This window comes from Larus michahellis, chromosome 9 (genome assembly GCF_964199755.1).
Source record: "Larus michahellis chromosome 9, bLarMic1.1, whole genome shotgun sequence".
Taxonomy (NCBI): Eukaryota; Metazoa; Chordata; class Aves; order Charadriiformes; family Laridae; genus Larus; species Larus michahellis.
The window spans coordinates 9719123-9744146 of NC_133904.1; the positions used below are offsets into that span (position 1 = coordinate 9719123).

Consider the following 25024-nt stretch of genomic DNA (forward strand, 5'->3'; position numbering starts at 1 on the left):
AAATTTGAGACGAAAAATTCGTCTTCTAAAGGTGCTGAATTTCTCCGAGGTAGAATGCATATTATTGTATGTTACTGGAACTGTTATGCTGGGGAGTCTGCCTCAGTGACAAAGCTCAGAACAATGTCTCCTTCCTTATTGCCTGTGTCATCCCACTGAGGCGCACCTGAAACAAAAGATGGATGAAGCTACATGTGGAATCAGTCTTTGAAAATCACAGCAAGTTCTATGTAGTCGAAACCAGCAGTGTCCAAGCTCTGCTTTATGGACTTCTGGTGGCTACCAAGCTCATCTGGCTAAACCATAGACCTGTGGCAGATGATAAAATGCTAAGTGTTTGCTTGAGTAGGACAAAGCAAAATGGTGCTACAGGGTCAACAGCAGTCCATGACCCCCTTGGGACTTGTAGTCTGGGTGCTTCCGTATCCTGCCCACTGGAAATATGACTGCAGAACGAAGTGAGTCAAGAATAAATCTCCTCATATTTACCCTACGTAACCATTGGCGCTTTAGCGCTTCTGCTTAGTGAGGCTCTGGATACAAAACTATAAAATCCGAGCTTTTTTCAAAACACAAATATAATGACTGAGGAAGGTGTTCGAAGCGATCTATTTCCAGGAAAGACACAATGTCCTTGTTGCTTTTCCAAATTCTGATGGTTACCCTGGATTTGTGGGAGATAGGGAGGGGAGGACAAACTGTGCGAGACCAAGAGTTATATTAGGAAAAATCTGGAGAGTCTTGTGCTACTTGAGTTACAATGATGACCGTTTTCAGTAAAATAAGGGTTGCTGCATAGTATTAAGCTGTGCCGCCAGAATGGCTTGCTGATATCCTGATCCGTTGAGGAAGAATGATTTACACTATGTGCTCTTGGGGATATTGCCGTTGTCCTGCATATCTGAAAATGGCTGTTTGTATGTTGGCCTTCCCGGTCAGAAAAGGCCTCCTCCTGGATCGCAGCATTTCATGGCTCTATCTAGTGAAGTCCTTTCAGTCATCTAGATGCTGCTCCTCCCACGTAGACGTCGGGATGGCACTGTAAGGGTCCATGATGACTTTTGCACAGCGAATAATCATCACAACCAAGAAGAGGCAGAGGAAGACGATACATGCTAATGTCAGTCCTTTGTCCACATCAACGTACACGGGCTCTGGGGTTGGTCCCTCCATTGCTTCTGCCGCTCTTCATCTGGGTTTGTACTTGCTCCTAACATCATCAACCACCTGCAAAACAAACACGGTGTCAGACACAAGTGGTCACTGCTCCCGAGAATGGGGAAGCCTGGGGGTGGAACTGGAAACAGAAAATCTCTGTGAGATATTCCCATAGGGAAATAAACCTGCTGGAAATGTCATAGCTTGGGTAACTGAGAGCGCTGTGCGGAGGAGAAATCTCATCCCCACCTTAATTTAGCCCATGAATGCTTCTAGCTAAAATATTAGGTGATAAAAAGGGATGTTAACAAAGAAAAGAGAGGCAGTGGTGAATGAACGCTATCCACTTGAAATATTATCCCTTAAAAGAGGTACAGACACTGTTCTTGTCTCAGCATTTCCCAATCACAAAAATATTTCCTCTCCTCTGCTAGTGTGAGAGAGCAGACAAATGGCAGAACAGACTGTGTCTATCCCAGTTTTCCTCTCTGTCCAAACATTCCCTGTCTCTCACTGGCACAAAGCAAAGTGGAAATTATGCATCCTTATTTCCTATAACATTTAATCTCTGGTGCTCACAGGTTCTCCAGGCAATAGAAAATTTTTAGGAGCAGTATAATTTTTAAGTGGGTGTTTTATCACCCAGAGAGGTACAGAGGATTATGTGGTTAGTACAAGGATTATTTTATTTGATGCAGATGTCTGCATAGCTGAAGGTCTCTTCTGACCTCATCATCTGAATCCATAACCAAAATGGCTTCAGCAGAGATTGATTCCCTTCTGCCTCTGCAAGTTTGCCTCTGGATAGCTCGTTAGCCGTTAACACCAAATCACTTTGTGCGGTGATGCTGAAGGAGAGGCACTGACCTGACTCATGGGACTGAGTCACTGCCCGGGGATGGGGGAAACTTTTCCTGACATCCACCTGGGTTTAAAGCGGGAAGTAGAAGTGTTGAGGGTTATTACTGCAAAAGAGCAGGAGTATGGAATGCCCCTTTAAAACAAGCAACGGGGGGGCGGGGGGGAAAAGTCATTCCATCCAATGCAATAATCAGTCTGGGAACTGATCCCTGCTTCATTTGGAGGTGAGAGATGGGAAGGAGAAGATATCAAGTCAGAGCGAGATTTGGGTGAAACTTGGTATCAAATGGTCAAGTTGCTCCCTGTAACCGCATTAAAGCAGCGAGGAAATCCCAGGTACGGGTTCTATCTACACAGCCAAGCTTGCCCAGTTACGTTTCCCGTGAGCCGATGCTGCCGGCAGGGCTATTTCAGTAGCGGCTCGCATCTGGCTGGAGCATCGTGTTCTCGCAGCATCGAGTTGTGCCAGCTGCGAGCGGGTGTCCCAGCGACTCCGGAACTCTTATGCCCTGAGAATTTTTCTCAGGGTGAACTGAGGTTCTTTTAAAATAAAAGTTCACTGTTCCTTCTCTATGTCATAATTTACTCCTTTTTCAAGTTGTTTTCCAATTTCACCACCTCCTAGATCCTACAAGGCAAGTATAAATCAGCTGGTCTCTAGTCTATTTTAGTCTCTCTAGTCTATTTTAAGCACAGGGACAGCAGATCTTTTTAATTTCCTGAAAGCGCACAAATTACTGCAGCAGCCGGTCCTGCAGCGGGGAGATGAGAGAGAAGCTGGGGACACACAGTGAATGAAATCAAGCAGACGTCACATGGATTTACCAGTCAGAAGGTTAGGATGGACCAGTGAGTTTGGGCTCATGAAGAAATCACTAAGAAGTGGGATCAGACTTCTAATGCTCGCCTGGCCTGATCAGAGGTCTGTTATTCCCAGAAGACTCTATTGCCGCTCTATTTCACCAGCCAAGAGACCTTACATTACAGTTTATAACTTTATTTGGTGAAGAAGAGTCAAGACTTTGTCAGCAAGGCTGAGTATTAAGTGTGGGTACTTTATTTTTTTTGTGGAGAAAAAAATGTTACCAAAACTACTCATGTAGCCCCGTCCTTCCTGAATTATTCTTGCGAAGGTCCAACAAGGATGGATCTGATTTTTCCCTCCTGACACTGGCTATTGTACCGTGTGGTGTTATTTCACACTAAGTTACCTCCTGCAGAATATCAGAACTACCTGGTAATTTCTGTCAGTACGGCTCTTTGATGGAAAAACTGCATTTCCAATCAAATGTACTTTTTTCTAAGAGATGAATCATTTACTTGGAAAATGCTCTGAGCTTTCAGGTAGAGATTCATCCCTTAGAGCTTTTTCTCCTCAAAATGCCGTCGCAACTCTTTGGCGTTGTGGTTCAAGTGTTGCATCCTTCTGCTTGCCTCTGCCCACGGGACTGTGGATGGATGACGTTTCCTATGAAACACCAGTGCTATTGTGCAGCCCCCTCTCCTGCTGGAAGAGAAAAGCGTGGTATGGAAAAGATACGGCAGGCAGAAAGCTTTACCCAGAGAGCGAAGTGAAAGCCTATGGCACCCGAGCTGTAGATCACGCAGGAAATCACAGTGGCAGCTCGAATCTAACGGTTTTGGGTTTAGGTTGATCTGTTCTGCCAAAAAGTCAGCATTTTCAGCGGGAATATATTTTTCCCAAAAAGCTGTGTTCTTGATTTTTGGATAAGTCGCTTGTCTTCACTCCTTCTGCTCTCCCCATAAACTTGGTAACATTTCTGTGCTGTGACTGCTATTCTGCATTAAGTCATTGGTGATGGAGAATGGATTTCTTGCGTTCCACTTTGCTCTTCTTGCTTACAGCTTGATTGCTCACCAGAATCTGTCCGTGCACCAGCATTGCCAGAGGGGGAAAACTCTTCTGCAGGTCCAGCTTGTCAGCGCCAAAGTAACACTCAAGCTCATCCGAGTTGCGTGATGCGTGAGGTGTCAGAAGATGTTCCGCACTGCTATAGTCATTGCAGTTGCACATCAGCAGGCTTGGCCGTGCAGAGACAGTTATTGGCGCTGAACAGATCTAGGTGACGGGATGGGTTTGTGTCCAAGGAAGTCGTCTCCAGTTTAATTTATTATTGCTGGGACATGCTGCTGTTCTAGATCAGGCACCTGAGGACCAGCAAGAGATGGTCCCCAGATGTGGAAGGAGTTATTTGCACGTATTCACCAGGGCTGGCTCCTCCTGAGAAAGTCCAGCTCCCTGATTTTACCATGGACGTGGTGTTCGCTTATTATTTCCTAAAAACCCTTCAGCAGTGCTGCAGGTAGGGGTCTGCCTGTAGATGCGCCAGCGCAGAAGAAGGGAACGAGCTTGTTTCCAGGTGAATATCCAACATGCCTGGTGTCTCCCAGCACAGACAGCTGCGGCTGCTGCATGGCCGTGATGTGCTTATGTACATGAGGGAGGGTATGGCAGCCATGTGCCCCTCCCCGCTATCTGCCAGCTATTTTTGGTCTTCCATCTCTGTAATAGCTGAACAACTGAGTCTGCTTATTTTCCAATTCCTTGCTCAGTGCCTCAGCATCCCCTTTCACTTCCTTGGTGCCCAGCGGTACAGCCGGGCTTGGAGCAGGTATGGAAATGTCTTATAGGTTGAAGCAGAGTCGGTCCATGCTGGAGAAGACCCTGTCTGTGCATCCTACCATGGATCGCAGCCTTAGGGGGACGTGCTGTGTACGTTAGCAGAATGGTTTTGTGGGTCCCAGTCAGCCTTGAGAAATCCATCAGTGCTACTGAAACTAATTCTGGCTCCAGCTACAGGCCGGTTGGCTGGATGCTTTATCAGCACAGCCGATGTTGACGGCGTATGTGGGGGGGAAGGATTAGCAGAAACAATTATAAAGGTTCACACTTGAATGATCAAGTTTTCTCTGAATAGCTTAATTGTAGAAAATTACTTTTTTTTTTCCAGCTTGTCAGCACCCAGCTGTAGAATTATATATATTTTTTTTTAAATTTCTTCAGGTTTGTTGAAAACACAATTTGGTTTAAACAAAGCCAACAGATGAAGAAGGGCAATCCCTGGTTCCGATTTTATTTTTTTTTAAGCATTTTAGCAGTTTTATGAGTGTCTGCTCTTCTGTAAATCCCCAGGTGCTTCAACATAATCTCTCCCCCTCTAGTGGCTCAGAGAATAGATGGGCACTGCAGGCAGCCTCCTGGAGAGGGCGGTGGGACTGTCTGCCGCCCTGCATCTGGGCAGGATCATCGGGAATTATCCAAAAATGCTGGTGGCCTGAAACCAGGCCAGAGCTTTTGCAGAAGCTCGGTGAAGTATTTCATTCTGTGGGTGCAGTCTGGGAGCTTTGGTGGTCAGACTGGGGCAAGTCGTAATAGTAATAGCATTTAAGAAATTGCTGTCTCTGCAGCTGCAACATCCCAGGGATGGAGATGTGCCAGCTTGTGGTGGGCAGGGTAATTCAGTACGAAAAGTGACGCTCTGCACTTGGCTCCCCGTGGGTTGCAAAGGACCAGGACCCGGCAGCAGCTGTATCTCTTCATCATCTAGTTTGGATGCCCTGGTCCCCGTGGCTTGTTCCTGTCTGACCGTTCCTGCGTTCAGGAGCCCTGGCAGGCACGTGCAACAACGGTCAGGGACAGTGGCCCCGGGATAAGGAACTTGGGTACCTCAATGACGAATCCATCCTGAGCATTTGGTCTTTGATCTGCTGGGTTGCTGGGGTTTTTTGGGGGTTTCCCAGCACTCCTTTCATGAGGGATTCCCACAGAAGAGATGGTATATTCCTTTCCTTATGACCTTATGTACACAAGCAGATTGAGATACGTTGGTTGCCATCCTCATTAGTATACCGGCTCTGTTACAGACTATGTAACGCTTGCGCTCGTCGGCACGGCTGAATTTTGCAATCATCCTTACCTATGCAAATACTTTAAAATACATGGTGGTTTGGTTTTTTTTTTTCCCAAACCTGACAATCTTGGCACTGTCACTTTAAATATAAGGCAATAATGTACCACATATATTTCAGAGAGCTGGTCTAAACCATACCAGTTCCTGTGCTGGTTAATCATGTTTACACTCATCTCAACCCATAGGATATATTTCCAAACATTACTTTATTTTTTTTTTCTTCTGCACTCCTTTCCCAAAACAATAGATGTGCAGGGAGGGGAGGGATTGGAAACTATGCGATTTCATATATGCAAGCAGATCCCTACCTTCCAGACCTGGGTAGGAAGCCTTTCACATCCCGGCATAGCAGCATTGTGGAATTAAAATCCTGACTGTAGTCATGTTTTTGAAGTTTTGTTAGTCAGCGTGGCTTTAACGGCGTTCAGGTTCCACTCAGGTTCGCGTCCACCCAGACCTGGAAGCAGTTCTCCTCACCGGTGCATTCTTGAAAAAAAAAAAAAAAAAAAAAAAAAAAAATTAAAAAAATACTTCACCATTGCTCATCACGCAGGATGTGGGCGTTACAGATTCATTAAGCGGTTGGGAATCGCTCCAGTGACAGCCTGAGGCAATCGGATACAGTCATATGCAAGATGGATTTATTTGTCAAACATTCCCTAGAAGAACATTTATGATACAAAGAGCAACATTTGAGCCCAAAGTCATCATATCCTTATTTCTTCTTAAACAAGGGAAAAAAAAAACCACCTATTTTTAATTTATAGTGAAAAATCGACCAGGTCTGAATTGACACTGCTCAGGAGTCTGCATCTTTAGTTAGTTTTGGGTTTGGTGTTTTTCAGTTGTCTTTTCTAAAAATGGCCAGAAGTGAAAAGTTTCAGTTGCTTAAATGGAACTATTTGATCGATCTGAACCGATAGACCAGGCTCTGGCAGGGGGTTGGACTAGATGATCTCCAGAGGTCCCTTCCAACCCTATGATTCTATGACTTAAAAACTATTAATTATTTGGATTTTTTTCAGTCTGATTTGGGATGATACTCTTTTTTTTTTTACATGCACACAGAATAATTTCAACCAGGCAAACTCAAAACTTGCCGGACAACAAGCCCATTTCCCCCACTCAATTTTGTTAACTCTCTGAAGTTTCTTATGTCCCAGAGCCCAGACCACATTTATGGAGAGCTCCTCAAACCCTGCCCCACCACCACAGTCAGACAGAAGGTGAGAAAACTCGTTTCTTCTCTTGATGAACTCAATATCTCATGAATTTCCATACTTACAGCGCTAACTAGGCCGGAAAATGGACACGAGATAGCGGACGGCCCTGACTGCTGCTCAGCAGTGCCACTCACCAACTCATAGAAAGATTGCGTAAAACCTTACTTTTATTCTTTGCCATACGGGCATCAGGACTTTCCCATGGACCATATCTACCATGCTAAGGTCTCTGTGAGCATGGACCAAAATGACAGCAACTGTTCCAGGCAACGTACAGTCCACATGTGAAGAAAAGACAGTATTTGGGTTGGTGAGCACATGGTGGGACAGGTAACGGCTGGGGACCTAACCCCTTGAGTACCAGCAGGACAGTGAGGTTTACTTTGCAGACAGCCTCTGCAGGGCTCCTCTCCCATTTTTGAAGGGGATTTGGGTGCTGACCAAGTGACAGATGCTGGAACAAGGGCCAAAGGGAAGCATGGATTGGTCTTTTGGTAATAGAGATAGATGGTGGGAAGAGCCGGTGAGAGGTTGTTGTGGCCCTTGAAAGGGAAGGTGGCTCATGTGTGTCTGGGAGGAGCTCTGAAGGAAGGAGCGGGAGCTGATGACTGTGGTACTGATTGGAGCAGTGGTAGGGTGAGACACTTGTCAAAGCTGGAGGAGAGGAGGTTGTACTAATGAAAGGTGCGAGGTGGTAAAAGCCCGCCTGATTGTTTTCAGGATGCCTGCAGGGATGGTTACTTTGAGATGCTGGTATGGAAAGTGAAGCCTGGAGAGAAGAACGAGCCAAAGATGACCCCAAATCCCAGGTGAGGGGACTCGGCAGGACAGGGTGTTGCTTGGGCGAGGGAGTAGAGGTGAATGGCCAGGAAAGGTGAAGTGCTACTTCAGGAATGTATTTTGTGTGTCAAATGAGCTCACCTTCAATTTGAAGTTCAAAACTATAAAAGAGAAGTCTGGACATTTAATCATACTCTAATATTTTTAACAATCAAGTTTTGATTGAAAAATTCCCTGCCTCTGAGCACAGAGTCAAATGCTGTAGATAAAAATAGACAGATGAGCTTCTTTCTATATCCAGAGAGCAATAATATGACCACTACCTTCATTTAAAAATTAATTGTCCTTTTATGCTTACAGTTCTTTCAGCAGAAAATCAATACTTTATTTCAGTAACTCTGGCTTCCTGTGAGCATGATTTCTCCTGTGTACCCATAGCACACAGGCAGGTTTAATCTTTGGTTTTAACCCACTGTTTGGTTTTTTTTTTTGCTTGCTTTACGTATTGACTTCAAATCTTTATGCTCAGCTTATTTTATGCAAACTCATTTATTCAATCTAGCCCGCTCAGTTATGGTCAAGAGACAAATAATCTTCCCTCAACACTCTTGCTTTTAGCCAGTCATAAATTACCGGATGTCGGTATTCCCTCTGAAGGCTAAAGACATCATTTATGGGCTCCCAAAAAGCTGAAAACAAATAAACACATAAATCAATCTGGGCAAAGTGTTAAAAATTGCTGTTGCACAAATGCTTCCTTCTTGCATAACCCCATGGCAAGAGTAACATTAATCTTCATTGAGAAAAAGATCCAACATACGCCTAAAATAACTGTGGGCTGCTTATAATTTGAGAGCATCCTAAATTAAATAATCATTTCTCACTCACTTGAGGAGCATGTGGTATTACTTGTTAACAAAATAAAAAAAAATAGATGGTTGTGCTTGGGAGCAAGTCGCTGTTTAGAGCCATTGAGCGAACTGACGGACAGTCGGGTGCTGGGGAGAGAAGCGCCTCCGGTCTCCCAAAGTTCAACTTGCGTGGATAATCCTTGATTAAAGTTTGATGTAGTGAGAGCTTGAGAACACCTAGGAGCCTTTTTCAGAGACTGGAAATGGTAGTTCAGAGGTAAAAAAATGGGGTAAAACCAGTGATGGACCTTACGAGGTGCTGGCTACTGGGCACAACGGTGGGAAGTGCTAGGGCTTCAGCAACACATAGCAGCTGAACAAGGGCAGGTAAGGCAGGACGGAGGTTGTAAGGTTGTCTTTGTATCGGCTGCTTTACGATCTATAGCGGGGAGAGAGAAGAAAGAGCATCCAGTTCTCCCTCAGACCCCAGTTCAGGAGTTCGTGCTACATCTCCCCAGTCCTGTCCTCAGCCGGGCAGGCGCTGGGCAGTGTGCGAGCCCATAGCCCAGCCCTGGGAAAAGGAGAGCCGTGTCTCCTGGGCAGGCTGCGGGGCCGTTTCTTTGGTTCCCTATCTGCCTTTCTGCTGTGGGTGTGAGAGCTGCAGTGATTTTTGTAACATGGTTCAACCCGTCCTCCTTGCGGTACTCGGGGGGCTGCTGGGAAGGTCGATCCATCAGGTACTGAAATCCTTTAATAGGTGATGGCAGGAAAATGCAAAGCAATACCTATGACGTGAAAAGTTTAGATGGGCTTGAAAAGGAAGGTCTGTCTGCAGCAGGACCATCCTTCATTCAATGCGTGTTTTGATAAGGAGTCTGAAGCTGCTTTTCTTATCACTCAGTGCTCTGACGCACAGTGTGTGCATCCCCCTTCATCACGGCGAGTGGGGACACGTAAAGGAGTCTTGGAAAAACAAATGGATTTGGTCTTTAAGCCAAGACTTGTAAGATCGGAACAGATACGATATGAACTCATTTTAATGGAGTTTCTGGTGTTTAAACTCTCTGCTGTTTAAATCCTACGGAAGGAGACAAACGCGCCTGTTGGTCCTGTCAGTTATTTCATAAATTAAACCGTGGCTGTTAGCCAGGAGAACTATAGGCAAAGCTACATGGAAATCTTTCACTGTGGCAAAGCTGACAGGGAGGAAAAAAGAAAAACATTTTTTTCCACTCCTGCTCTGAAGCTTTTATTTATTTATTTATTATTTTACAAAACCAAAAGCTGCACTTTGAGGTAGAACAGGAACTCCTTTTTACATGAATATCTACCTTGTGGTGGTGATGACCGGTATTCTGACATGCAGGATACTTCTGAGACGCATCTTTTGCGTTTTCATCTCGAAAAGCTGCTTGTGCCTGGATCGGACTGAGGCTGTACCAACCTTCTGACATTAGAGGCAAAGTATTGTGGATTTGAGGCAAAGTATTTTGGTAAAAATAGCTGGGCTACACCTGTACAACCGCCACAGACGTTGGCATGAAGAAATCGCCTAGCCCTGCTTCGTTTCTGAATTGCTTATTTAAAATGAAAAGTTAAGTTCTCACTAATGGAGGAAACTCCTAGTCAGGAAGGCATTAATTCAATAACTCAGAGGCAAAACAGCAAAAAAAACCCCCAAGTTACAGTTAGCTTTGCTATAGTAAAAGATGTAAGTGTTGTGTGTGCAAGTACTCCTCAATCCACACCGATAAGCAATTCATAAGCTTTTTTTAATACAGACTTTTCTCGGGTACTTCAGCAACTTGTGGGGAGAAGGATTTGATCAAACTAATCTAAGTGAAAATAAAGCTCAACCAAAGTCCAGAGCATGATGTGGTCGAAAGCAAAGTGGCACCAGTTTTACACTGGGCTCCCATCAAAGGCGCTGCTCGTGTCTGCTCCTTTTCACAACTGGTTTAGGCCACAGAGGATGGTATGGATGGAAGTTTGGAGCTTGTGCTCGTGCTTTTAATTTACTGTGCTACTTCTCCGTTTCTTCGTGGTGATCGAGAGGCGTGATGCCAGCTGAACTACATCGTATCTTAAACAGAAAAAATTTTGCGAAGGAGTCTTAAAGGCTGAATGAATAAGCCGTGGGATGTAGACGTGCTCCTGTGTAGAAATATGCATTTTGACTGCAAAGCAGGACGGGACGTTATACACTGCTCAGCTTCTGTTGCCAGGTCACTGGGCAGAAGTGGACCTACAGAAGGAAAAAGCCTCAAAGCCCAGAAATGTTGCTGGGTCAGGATGAAAAACCCTTAGAAAACATTGGCAAAAACAACCCTACTTAAGCAGATTTATCTCTCTCCACTGGTACAAGGAATAGGAGGGAAAAAAAAATAATAATTGAAGATCTGAAATGAAAAGTTAGAGGCCCCAGGTGATCTGAAATGAATCTGGGTGAGGGCTGTCCCAGGGAGCCGTGCTTTCTGCTGCAGGAGACACCCAGAGAAGCTCGCTGCTCCTCACCCTCTCCAGCTGGAAAGCCAGAATTGTTGCAGCATGTTAGCTAATTTTGGTTATGATTTGCCAACAGGAGAAGTAGCAATAACATTACTAGTTTTTCCCTGTTTTCTTTTCTCAAGAGAACAGTTTTTCTCTTGCTACTATAAGAACTGGGAGAATGAAAATTGGCCCGTTTTCAGAGAGGCTGAGTGCCTGGAGCACCATCTGGAAGGAGTGCGACCAGCCAAACAATTCAACAGCACAGAAAATCTTCCTGTTTTCAGACCCCCACCCTCCTTTTCTGCACAGTCCTGCACATGGATACTGCACAAAAGCTTCTTTCTGATGAGGATCCAGTTGGCATCCAGATAAACTATATTTTCGACTGTCTCCCAGTGGGGATGGATTGCGTTTTCCTTCAGAGAGAGGCCAGATGATTTTTATTACAAATGAACCAAAACCTTGAGGCAGGACATGCATTACATTTCCATGACAGCGCTGGCAGGAGCGAAGGATCCCGATAAGAATTTAAGGATAATTGAACTCCAGTCTCCGGCTCTGCAGGTAGATAACAAATGTAGCAGCCTCCAAATTCTGCGTGTCACCGAGCGAGGATGGGTGAAAGGATAAATGTCCTATCGCTCAGAAGAGCGAGGATCAGTCGGGGGGATCCTGAGCCTAAGCCCCAGCTGTTCGTGGTCTCTGTCTCTCGTCCTTCGCAGGACATGCGGGCTGTATCTGTACTAGTAAATCAAATGTGTCCAGGGCTAATTTTTGGCAGGGAGGCTGGCTGGCAAAGAGCAGCCCATGCAAATACTGTTAAACTCGCCTGACCTCTGTGACAGGTCATCACGCTATAATGTGCTTCTATAGAGGGGACGACAAAATAAACATGGGAACTTCGAGTATCTTTTAGTGGCAGGATATATTTGAGAAGTGCCAGATGGATGGGTGTAAAATACAGCCTGTGTTTAATCAAGGACAGAGAACAGTCAAAAATGATCTCTGAGAACGGTAAAGCAATCGGCCACTTTCTGAATGGGCTTTGGTGGCATGAGGTGGGCAAAATACCGATTTAGTGACCACCAGCACAGCCCGACATTGAAGACTGTCCAAGGGGTGAAAAGACACCCAATGGCTCTTACCCTGGTTGTCATTCCCGTTTCTGGGGCATGCTCCTTGGATCACCTCCAAGTCCGCAGTCCTCAGGCACCCGAGTCCTGGGCGGCCGCTGCAAGCCAGGCTGTAATGCAGCATCCCTGAAGCAGCTCTGATCTGTGCCAGTGATGGCTTTGGCCATAGCTTTGTTTGTCCTTGGGATTTTGGGGGTGATTAATGCCTTTTCATTCCCGCCTTCCCTCTCATTCCAACCTGTATCGATCATATTACCAAGTACACAATTTTACCTGTGTTTCTACACGTTTCTTTTTCTTCTGATCGTGCTCTAAGTACATGTGCAGCTATTTTCTCACATCAAGAAAGGTTCCTCAGCTGGAAGCTCATTGACTATTCTATAAAACTTGTAGTCAGAGGCACTCTTTAATTAAGACTGTACTGAACGGAGCTTTGATTCCAGCCATGTATTACAGCCTGATGTTGTTTTCCTTGTCACTGCAGCAGATTACTGGAAGTGTAGTCCTTGATTAAAAAGATTGTGTGCAATTACATTCCATCTCCACATCTTCAGCTACATCAGTAGCTTGTCAGTGGGTCATTTGGAATCAGGGTGCCAGAACCTTTATACAAGTTCAATTTATAAAAGACTGTGTTTCTGGCACAGCACCTGACAGGCCTGTACGGCCAATACCTTATTAACGAGCCATTAGCCACAAGGAACGTTTTTAAGTGAACCTCATGTGCAGGGGGCAATGAGGGCTCGCCGGAACTGACTCAGCAGTTTGGAAGGTCTTTTCTCCCTTGCAAGGATCACACTAACTTCTGAATGTGCTCAAACATCCCAAGCCTAATTCCTGTTTTTTTCCTTCTAGCCACCTTTATTATTTTGGTTTCTGGTGGACTAGGGTTACTGTAATTTGAAAGCGGGTCAGTGTGCTGAGGAATTGATACCTTCTATTAGTTGTTCTGAAGAGAACTCCCTACAGTGCTCAAAGGGATAATTGGTTGCTTTACAGGTGCCTGAAGATGATGGGACTCTTCAGTTTGGGGAAAAAGGTGGCTGAGGAATAATATGTTTGAACTATACAAACTCACAAATCAGGTGGGTGGGAAAATGGTTTCCTCCTAATTAAAAAAATTCATCAGTTTCTGAAATAGGGAAACTTGGGTGCATTCAATGGAACTAGTAAGAAATCAGCTTGAAACAGAAAAAAACCCTTCTTTATTTGGCAAGTGGTGACTTCCTTAAATTTGCTGCCACTGGAGACAGTACCAGCAGGCTCAAAAGAGGTTGGCTGAGTTATGGACAGCAGGTCCATAAATAGACGCTGAAAACACTAAGCAGAGGTCTTCCCTAAAACCTCCCTACTGCAACAGTTGTGGATGTTGGAGGACAAACTCAAAATGTGGCCAGGCTTTCATAGAATGTGTTGGGTTGGAAGGGACCTTTAAAGGTCACCCAGTCCAACCCCCCTGCAGTGAGCAGGGACATCTTCAACTAGATCAGGTTGCTCAGAGCCTCATCCAGCCTGGCCTTGAATGTCTCCAGGCCTCCACCACCCCGCTGGGCAAACTGTGCCGGTGTCTCACCACCCGAATGATACCCCTAATGGGCATCAACTCTTCACACTACGGAGATGGAGTACCGGTCTGGACAGCCCACTGGTCTGACCCAACAACACAGTTCTTATGTTCTTATTTCTTTGATTGCTAATGCTTTCCAGTTGACTCCTGGAAACTTCCCACTAAAAAAGAGATAATATTAAAGATCTGATCTAATTTCAGCCTTAATGTCTATTTATATCTTTAAGTAATATAGTTCTCATACTTTTAGAACCAGGCACCGATTTGTGCTTCTAGTTTAACTCCATCTCTTTATATTTACATATTCACTACAATAATGAGATTCCTCAAAAGCCTTTCATGCATGAAAGGAAACTGAGCTCAAACAGCTCAGTCCTATGAATAATAAGGTGAGATGTGTCCCAGTGGGTCTCTGCCTGCCCCCGGACTGGTAGCTGTTTATTTATTGTCACAGGCTCATTTTATGTCTGTGCTCTTGGAGATTTAGTTAATCGCAAATGCAGGCGGCAGAGGGTAGTTGTCTTGCAGAACACTTGACTTTGGGCCAGAAACAAGTACATGTCTAACAGACAGAAATTACACCCCCAAATCTGTGTGTCCTGAAAAAGACAGGATTCCCCCTGAACACCATCTCTCCAGACACGTAACTCGGTACGGAGCACACAGCCAATGATCTTTAAAACTATGCGGGGAGCAAGGTGATACTTTTAGGTTTAACTACATTTTCCTGCCTCGTTTGGTGTATTTCTATGTTAAGATTTACGTCAGGATGGGAACTAATGGGACTGCAGTCATACCTCGTTACAGAACCAGCCTTTTCTAAGGTGATTTTTTATATATGCGCAAATACAGATCTGAAACTGGTTGGGGTTTTGGGGGTTTTTTTGGACGAAGTGTTCTTTCCTTCCCCTTGGCATTTTTTCCCTGCAAGTCTTCTAGACAGTCCTAGTGCTGTGCCTTGTGCTAAGGAATGAGTCCAGATCTCCCACAGGTTCCATGTGCCACCACTGAGCCTGGGAGCATCTGGAAGGACAGGACGTTCGGCTCAAAACCAGCCCTTGCTTTTCTGTTGCTCAGCTGTAGCTCTGCCTGGTGCCGTCCCATCGCTGCTGGGCTCAGAAGCTTCTCCTGCCCGTGTGCCCGCAGCACTCAGGTTTCTTAAACCAGGGGTTTGACTGGGGAGGGGGAGAGGGAAGTGGAGGAAAGAGCCTTTATAACTCCATTGTGGTTAAGCATAGTTCTTATCTTGGAATATTAACAAAAGGAATTGGTTTTCATCAGCTTTGCAGTGTTTCTGACATCAGCCGATGCACAGAAATAACAAAGCCTGTGATCTTCTCCCCTGTTGCTGCAGATTACATGTAGAATTATCTGGTTGCAGTGGCTGGGGGAAATGGTTTCCTCTTTACTAAAAAAAACCCTGTCGTTTTCTTTTGGGTGTTTTTTTTTTTGTTCTGTGTTGACACAAAAATGAGACCTCTGCGTGTCTCATACAAAGGTGTGGGTGATGCTCAGGTTTTGTGCGGCGGGAGCCAACGCGGGCCGTAGGAGCTCTCTATCGCAGGACAAGGCAAGGAGCCTTGGTTTCCTTCAAGCTGGCTATTTAGAGCAGGATTGTTCAAGTCACCTGCAATGGGAAAGCACAGACCTCAATTTTAGCCGAGTTTAAGAGTTAACACTCCTAAAGGAAGGCAAATAAAACCATATGACCTCTTCTGGTTTTTTTCTGAATAAGCTGAAAGAAAGTGATATATTAAGCAAAGATACAAGGAAGCTCCTTTAACAACAGAAACCTCCAACACTGCTCTAAGTCAGGTCACAGAATCACAGAACGGTTCGGGTTGGAAGGGACCTTAAAGATCATCCAGTTCCAACCCCCTGTCCTGGGCAGGGACACCTCCCACCAGACCAGGCTGCTCCAAGCCCCATCCAGCCTGGCCTTGAACACCTCCAGGGATGGGGCAGCCACAGCTTCTCTGGGCAACCTGTCGGAGCCTGACAGTGCTGGGCTTTCTGGTTAAGCCTGTTCTGCAAATCGAACCCAGCAAATCGAGATTTAGTCAAGCACCTCTATCCATTTACATGACTGCACCCAACTGCACCCGCAGTTCTGGGGGGAGTGAACAGCAATGGCAAGTAGCCTGAGACTGCTGTAAAATTTCGTTCTTATAAATACACCAAGCCTCAAAACAAGACAGACACGTATTGGCTGGTTGGTAAAGAAGACGGAGTGTGGGAGGGAGGTTGGGGAGGCCCTGCTTGCCAACAGCCTGATGCATGTGACGGTACCGAGGTCGGCGACCCCCCAGTGACAGCCCCAGTAAATAACGGGGCTCGTACGCTAGAGCTGCCTCGGGCACCTTTCCTGGGTTGAGTGAACGTTGCAACCGCAAACCACTCAAAAGCAGAGAGATGTACAGCACTAAGTTAAAAAATAGCACTTTATGGGCATGTTAAAATATGTTCTGCACGTTGCTCCGTACCTTTCTTTGAATAACTTTTCCCTAGCAGAGAATAACGCTTGGCATGCATTAACTTGACTTGCGAGCACCCTTGAACTAAATTAGTTTTGTAAACGTTGGACTGGCAGTGGGCGGGTTGATTTCTAGAGAAATTCTTTTAATAATAAAATGCCTCATAAAACCTGCATTGACTTCAAGCAGGCAGACTGCGGGCGGCTAGAAACTTCTGATTGCTTCACTTTAACACGGTATTTTTGGGCTAACCTGACAAATGGCATCATCTTTCTGGCAAATGTCCCCCCATGAGGAGGACAATAAAGGGCAGTATTATTCACGTGGACATCTGGTCAGTCAGGCCTGAGGAGAGGGACACCCAATGAGATATTCAGGACGAGTAAAGTTTGTGTTTGAGACGCCCGTATATGAAACCAGTGGGCCGTGCGGGCTGACAGCCTGCGCTCGGCATTTCCCATGTGCTGCAGTGATATGACGAGCACAAACTTTAGTCTTCCTCCCCCTCAACCTTTTTTTTTTTTTTTTTTTTCTCTCCTTTTTTTTGCAAGTGCCACACATGCTGACTCACCGCTGACTCTGCAGTGAGGAGACGGCGGGGTTTGGGCACGGCTGGGTGGGTCCGCAGGTCTGAAGGCATCATCTCGACATCTTCCAAGGTCTCTGTAAAACCAGGTCTGAGAGCTAAGCAGTCGCAGGAAACCCTGCTGGACTTTCTCGCTGAGGAAAGCCTTTCTGCCAGAAAGGATGCTCTAACTGGAACACTGCATTCCCAAGCCAAATTCCCCTTGGTATCACCTCCCCTTCTCTGCCAACTAATAAAACTGCTCATTTTCTCAAAGGGAAGTCCAAGCAGAGTTTTGACTTTGAAAAGTAAGTGCTAGCAGTTATCTGATATTGGATGTAGCCAGTTCTATTGATACGCAATTTTTAGTAGGAGGGGTTTACATTTTACAGTACCAGCATGAAAACCTAAGCTTGACCACAAAGAAAGGTGTTCAAATTATTCCTTTGGTGTCTACTGAAGGCATAGTTTTCAAGTGCCAAGTCGTCACAGAAGTCTGAAGCCCTGATAGGCTATTTTGTCCGAAATTAAAACTTCTCTAAGCTTACAAAGTAAGCTTACGCTTCATGCTTTCATTACATGAATTCTACACTGGAGTTTGTTTGTTTGTTTTTTCTCGGTGACCTTCTGCAGTGGATACCAACTAAAGCATTTGCCAGGTTTCTTATAAATATAACCTTGAAACTGTATTAGCACTCTAACGGTGAAATGCAGCTAGCCTATGCGTATCTGTGCATCCAACGACGGTGTAAGTGCAGTGGTTAGGAATGAATGCAGATCTGCTTTTAAGAAACTGGGGACATCCGTACTACACACCGCGCTGGTACGTGTGGCCGCTGGCTTCTGCTGCAGGGACTCCCCTCCATTCCTTTCTATTTAAGGTCTTCTGACAAAGCTAATTATGGTAGCAAGCAACTTGCGCCAATGTCATTGAGGGAATACGAGCCTTTGTGTTTCCAGGAGTTCTCGTGCGTCGCCCTGAATTTCAGATGTGGTTTGTCGGTTGTTGAAGCTACATATGAAGACGTTTCAGTCGCTGAAGTCAAATGCACTTCAAAGCACAGTAACTTGTTCCTCCTGCAAATTTTGCTTCTTCCGGTGAAAATTTGATGGTTTGCTATTTATACATGTTTAGGAAAATTCCATCACTATACATTCACCCTTTTTACTTTACCCCCAGCCTGTTGGATAGCTAATAGTCTCAGAGATCTGCTCTGTTATAGAAAGAGACTCTAAAAACCATCTTCCTCTTTTCTCTTTTCTCTTTTCTCTTTTCTCTTTTCCCTTTTCCCTTTTCCCTTTTCCCTTTTCCCTTTTCCCTTTTCCCTTTTCCCTTTTCCCTTTTCCCTTTTCTCTTTTCTCTTTTCTCTTTTTTCTTTTTTTTCTTTTTTTTTTTCCCTTTTTTCTTTTTCTCTTTTCTTTGCTTGAAAAGCAAGATTGCTTTTCTAACCCCAAAAACTTAGCCTGGGAACTGCATCTAGGTTCTTTGCTACCTCATGAATCACCAACCTGGGAATGATTCTGCACTGGAACTTGGAACAGCCTGATCCTTCAGGAGCCAGGAGACATCCCAGCTCCCACACACACCCCAGCCTCGCATATGGCATCGCTGCAATGCTACTGGATATAAAAAGCCTACAGAATCTGTTTCAGCCAGGAAGCAGCTGGGACTCCGAATGCAGATGAGAAGTAGACTTAATTCACTTGAGTAAAAAGAAGTCAACAGAAAATTAACATTTTTTTTTTTTCCTGTCCATAATTGTACTTTAAGTACATAATAAGTAGATGATGGTAGGCATGTGCTAAAGGGTCCAACTGTTCCTAATTGATTAAAATAGCTTCTGAAGACTGTTTCTATTAAGGATTTAAAAGAGCATAGTGTTACACCGTTGTACCAGGATGGGTTGCAGTTCACTACGGCTCTCTTCTCTGGATCAGGCAGCTTTGAATTCACGTGGCTTTCCGCAAGTCAGACACTATCACTTGGGACTGACAGTCACCTGCCTCTGCCCTGCTGACCCCGACAGCGAGCAATAGTAATATATCCGGGGCTTTTACTACCAAAACCCTACTGTCTCCCACGTGAGCTGAAGGAGTCTTTTCCAGTGGTTGTATAAAGTTCAGCTGCTAAAAAGAGGTGGAGGTTAGCGGTCAGACAAGCTGAGCTGAGGGTATTGTGCCCAGCTGCTCTTTCCTTTCTTTTCCTTTCCCTCTACTCCAATGCCAAATCTCTGGTATAAAAATCCGTGTTGTTTCACCTCTGAAAAGTGGGTAAAAAACTTCCCCCTTAACAGCCCAGAGCGGGTCCGGGAGTGAGCACAAGGGCGGTTGTGCTGGCAAACTGCAGGTCGAGCCCGAAGGGGAGAGTGATGGGTGGTTTGGGGTGGACGGGTGGAAATAATCCCAGGTCATTTATCCCGGGTCAGTAGGGTGAGAAACGCCCTGTCTGGGTAAGTAAGTAGTGCACTGAGTTATAGAAGCATGGAGATAGGAGCTGTTTCCCCTCTGTGGGATCTTCAGACCTAGGACTGCATCTGTTCTGACACAAGGTGGGTTTATATATTTAATTTCTCAGAGATGGGGAAAAAAACCCCTAATATCTCCCCTGTAAGACAAAACAGTAAAATCAAGAGTCCGTTTTTTCTGCCTGTGTGTGGAAGATTCTGGGAAAAGTAGTTTTCTGTAGGGTCCTAGAAGGAAAATATTATTTATCGTACCCTTCTCTAGAGTGAAGGCTTTTGTTCTCCAGCCAGAGAATGAGAAGTGCGCTTCTCAAGTGTCTTGAAGTTGGCTGCAGTACAGGTTGCTCAATATTAATTAAAAAAAAAAAATAATAGCATAATTATCATGGCAACACCAGCCCAGAGTTCTATCCCACCCCCTTTAAACAGACTAAATAAATCATTAACTTAATAAATAATTTTCCATGAAGTAACGTGGCGACTGCTCCAGTTTACTGGCATGCAGGCAGACAACAGAACGCTGGCAGAACTTCCCCACGCACATTTGAAAGGCAGCGTCTCTGGGATTTGTCTTTTAATTGCAGAGCATTAAATCATACAATCCACCTAGCTCTAGGCTCCCTGTCTCAGCTGGGTCTTACCTTAAACTGTTGTCAAAATAAATTTGATTTGCAAGTATGGAAGAGTCAGGTTGATATTTTAATTGTAGATCACTTGTCTGAATGCAATTTTCACCTAAGGGCTTAAGCACGCGTCTAACTTTAAATACGCACTTAGGGCAGCCCTGAGAAGTACAGCAGTAAGGCCAAGATACCTAATTGTGTTTGGGTTCATAAATACTCATAGACTTTAATGAGAACAGAGTTCCTAGGCAGGATTTAGGAGCCAATCTATTCCTGTGCCTTTCACTTTTAACCTCAGTCCAACTAATATTGTCAGATTTAAACACATGCGCTAAGTATTTGCTTGTTCTGCTGGATGGCACCTAGAATTCCCTGTATGTTACAGTCTTTTCACTGGATATGGTACTTCTCTTTCCAATCTCCACCTCTGCTATTGAATGTTAAGGCAGGAAATTGAAGCACTGCTAATTACACAGAACTTTCCGACTTTAAAAATTAATGCGTTTATCTGAAATCCTCCCTGGAATTCAGATTATCTCCTCATATCTCAAGAAACAGTAACCATCTCCTTCCTGCAAGTCAATGTGCATGCATTAATTTAAATCCATGTGACAAATGATATCAGATTGAGCTGAAAAAACAAATCATAAATCTATGCTGACCAGACGTATTTGCAAAAAAATGGCTAGAAATAACTTGCTTAGTAAATTAATACAAAGCCTTTGACATCATAAGTGCTTCAGACTCACATCCACACAGCTGGTAAAATGGAAGATTGTCATCCTGAGCATTAAATGGAAGAAAGGTCAGAGAAATTAATTAAGCAAATACGTAGCAAGCTTGACCTAGCAGTCAGTAGAAACTGAAATCAATGGGTATTTGGCAGGATGAAAACATTACTGCTTACAGAAACATTGAAGAACTCTGGACCAAGTAGATAGAAATCTATCTTGGAAGGCTTGTCTTCCTGGCACAGAACCTTTTCAGAGCATTTTATTTACAAATGTTGGACTTTTTCGTTTTGTAACGGAATAGTGAATCCTATCCCACGCTTACTGAGGCTACAGCCTCGTATAACCACCTCAGTAGCATTTGCCCCAATCAACAAACCGGTTTTTCAATGCCTGATCTTATTACGCGGCTATGAAAGCAAGAGATGGTGTACCAAAAAGACAACTCCATGCCGCAAGCCTTTGGCCAGAGTTATAACAGGTAGATTAGTGTTCAGTTTTCAGTTTCGAACTGCAGCGATGTTAGTAAATTCTAAAGCCAGCCTTAGCTCCTAGGATGTGCTGGAATTCATGAACGGGAGTTCTGTCACTGTCAAGACACAGAAGGCAGCGGAGGCTGGGAACCATCCTTTAGAATCCTGGAGTTCCGTATTCTTATTTGGGAGACATGCAGTAAATAACATCAATACCAATGGACTTGCATATTCATTTTCAGACTTATTTTGCATCTCGGTGAGATGTTACTGCCAGCTTCAATCACGTGGGAGCACGTCTATAGTGCCTCTGAACTCCCTTCAGGGATGGCAGCGGTCATCTCCCTGCTGGTTAGAGAACCCCACTTTTACTGTTTGTTGTGTTGTAGCCTGCTTTAGATCGGTGAATGATTTCTCTCTTTGTATTTAACAGGACACGGTATTGGTAACTGCCGTTAGATGTTTCAAGTGCTGATCTTTGAAGAAGAAAAAACTATTTCGCTTTCAGATTCGTTTGTTTATGCCCTAAACTTTTCAGGACTTTATTAGTAGGTATAGTTTGCCAAATGCTGCACTGGGTGACAATAGTACAGTCCGGGTTTGTTTAACTGGAAGCACTGAGCATTAGCTGGGAATAAAACTTGGTTCTTCTCTGCGGCTGACACAGTTCAGTCGTAGATAAATTCATCTCCCGTAGCACTATGTGCTTTGGTACGTTCCCTGTGCATTCCGCTTCAGTAGTTCACTTACCATTATTTTAATTTTATGCTGGCATAAACCTCTGGTAAGACAGTGCTGTACAAACTTTATAACCTCAAGGAATTATGTGGGACACGGTGAACTAGGCATAATTCTGTCCTCATTTATCCCCATAAACAAGAAAGTCCATAAATCATCTTCCATCTCCTTTGGCGTGCGGTGGCGCTCAGGCAGATGCTATGCAGAGCTCTCCATCATGCAAATGTAGGCTGGGACCCTGTGGCCAGTTAAGACAGCGATGTGAAGACTTGCTTCCGAGCAGCAAGCGGAGAAAACCACGAGAGTAAATCTTCTTGATTCTCCCTTCCTTTCTTATTTTTTCTGCATATGTATGTATATAAAAAAACCCCAAACCCTCACACAAAACAATGCACGCAGATACTAGAGCATCTCTCTATGGATATCCTTTTACTTTAAAAATTTTCTACGTTTCACAGCCTCAAAGCTCTGTGAATTTTATTAATCCTGTTTTAAAATACAGGAGAATGGAGCTGTGCATAAGGCTCAACCTCCTCTTTTTTATTATTTTTTTTAATTTTTTTTTTTATTGTTTTGAGAAAAGCTTCTTTTTAACAGTTTTACTCTGGATACCTAAGTGATTCTCCATTCTGACTGTAAATGTCTGGCCTTACGCTTCAGCAAGGTGAGCTCCTGCTCTCCCGCGCTGCCGGGTCTCCCATCCTCCCTCCGCTGTAACACACGGCAAAGGAAATTACCCTCCCCCTTCCAGCACTCCGCAAGTTTAGAGCGCAAACTATAATGTGTGGCTCTTAATACAGCAAATTAGGTGAGAAGGGTGTTGTATGGCTGCGACTCGAACACTGTTCGGAAACGCTGAGGCGTATTAAATTGCTTTGATGTCATTTAATGCATAATAAATGTATTTATTATTGCTATGCCACTCAAGCAGGGAAAACAGCACCGGCTTGCATGGAAATATGTTGGCAACAGCTATTTGGCAAACAGAAGTTGATTATATACTAATCTTTCTTCACGTAGAAGTGTTTTCCTGAACACCACCAGCTTGTCTTTCCTTCCCCTTTGCAAAGGAGAACGGTGTTTTTCCCCTCTGCCTGCACTCGCGCTTCCTCACCTTTTTTACTTCCAGCGACTGGAAGCTATTTCTTCATCCTCCTTTTTTGTAGTCTGGTGAAAAAGTGCTTTTATTCCTTCACAAATGCTTTTTCTAAAGAGTAACCGGCAAGGACTTTACGGAGCAGCGCTTTTCACAGCACCCTTGTTCTGCTCTACAAGCCAATGCCGCCCATTTGAGAAGGACTGCAAGTAAATGACCTCAGGTTTTATGTTGCGCGCTCCCGTTAGTGTCACATTTGTAAACAGCAGCTCCTCAGAAAGTTACTGAGATCTAAAAATCTTAAAAAGACATTTGTAGAATTAGCTTTGCTATTTTAAAGACGTGGCTATTTTTCATTCAAATGCATTCTCACTTGCTGAACGTGTCTTTACAAGAACTTGACTAGTTATTAAATAACCTGCATGCCAACTTGTTTATGGGCTCGTTGAATGTCGCTTTAATCAAATACAGGTTTATGTTAGCCAGAGCTCGGTGGGAAAAAAAGAAAGTGCTAATGCAACCGGAAGAAACCGTAAGAGCAGAAATCAGAAAATTTTACCCAGAAAATCTGTTTAGAAATAGTTTGTTCCTTGTATTCAGTTCTTCAAATCATGGGGGGAAAACTCGTTAAGATAATCTTATGGCGAGATCAAGTGGAAAAAAGAAGCAATAGCTAGCCCTTGTGTCGTGCGAGAAAAGCCAAAAAATTATAGAAACTTGACTGTCCCCTTACTTTTTCCGCTGACATAAGGTTGTAGTTAGAGCATGTACTGATTGTTCTTTCCCATATTTGTATTATTATGAAATAAAATCCAGATCATGAGTAAGGAAGCCTAATTCTGATTTCATTCATCCTAGTAAGTACTGGATCACATCTAGCTTTCCTCACCCTTACGTGTTTAGCCTTCTAATTTTATTCCTTGTTTTAAAATTCTCTTTGATTTGCTTTTCAAGGTGAGGAATATGCTTAATAGCAGCAGTGACAATGGATCGCACTCGGGAGAACCGGCACAGCCATCGGAAGCCTTGTTTTGCAGCTGCTCCTGCCTTCTGATCTCTCTTACAGAAGCATGTTGCAAAAATCCATTATTTTAGAGAGAAATGCATCAATAATGGGGGAAAAACAAAAGTTTAGAATAGAAAGCTGTTGTTTGCTGATATGGAGTAAGGTGGGATATTAAACAATAGATCATGTACAGGAAAGGTTGAAAATTAGTCTAATCGCTCAAAAATTTTTGAAGGAACAGCTATTCTTCTTTTCCCCTGATGTTTACTACTCTGTTTTATGGCTTAAACTGCTCTAAAAAATGCTGACTTTCTCCGTGCAGTGGAACTTCCAGATATTTCAGAAAAGTGCTATTGGGCCGTTATGTAATAAAATTAACGTTTGCTTGCAATCGCATACCCTGCTGCTGTTTCAAAGAGCCTCTTCTTTCAGGAAAACGAGTGAACTTAATAGAGCTAGTGGAGAAACTTTCCCCTTCCTGATCAAGCTTATTAAATTTTCCAGAAATTCGATGGGCAAGGAATGATGTTGGATCACGGGATGAAGGGGGGGGGGCGGGGGGGAAGCTAGTGGGGAAAACGGGAGAGCAGAGAGGCTGCAGCTCTAGATTGGTGCTTTCAAAGAATTCCTTCCACCACAGCCCCTTCCCCTCTGAAGACCAGGGCGCCTTGGTGTGGTGCTGCTCCAGCCCCGGGGGAGGCGGTCCTGCTTTGTGCTCTGCTAGAATGAAACCCGATGGGCCAAAAACTTTTCAACTGTGTTCACGCTTCCAGCTTAAATTGCTCATTTTTCTTTTTATACAAGCTCTACACGGAGAGACAGACTCAAACAAACAAACAAAAAACCCTCTAGTGATTGGTG

The 25024-nt window shown here is 44.3% G+C and overlaps 1 protein-coding gene across 1 annotated transcript in view; it reads right to left on the bottom strand.

The window, feature by feature from the left end:
• Positions 1–825: 825 nt before the first annotated feature.
• The window catches only part of CTXND1 (cortexin domain containing 1), a 34922-nt gene continuing 10723 nt past the window's right edge, over positions 826–25024 (bottom strand). The window contains exons 2-3 of the mRNA XM_074600800.1: positions 6260–6437; positions 826–1227 (exon numbers count right to left, since the gene is read on the bottom strand). Coding sequence (XP_074456901.1) covers positions 994–1173 — 180 coding nt within the window. The 5' untranslated portion in view covers positions 1174–1227; positions 6260–6437 and the 3' untranslated portion in view covers positions 826–993. The remainder of the gene's footprint in view (positions 1228–6259; positions 6438–25024) is intronic.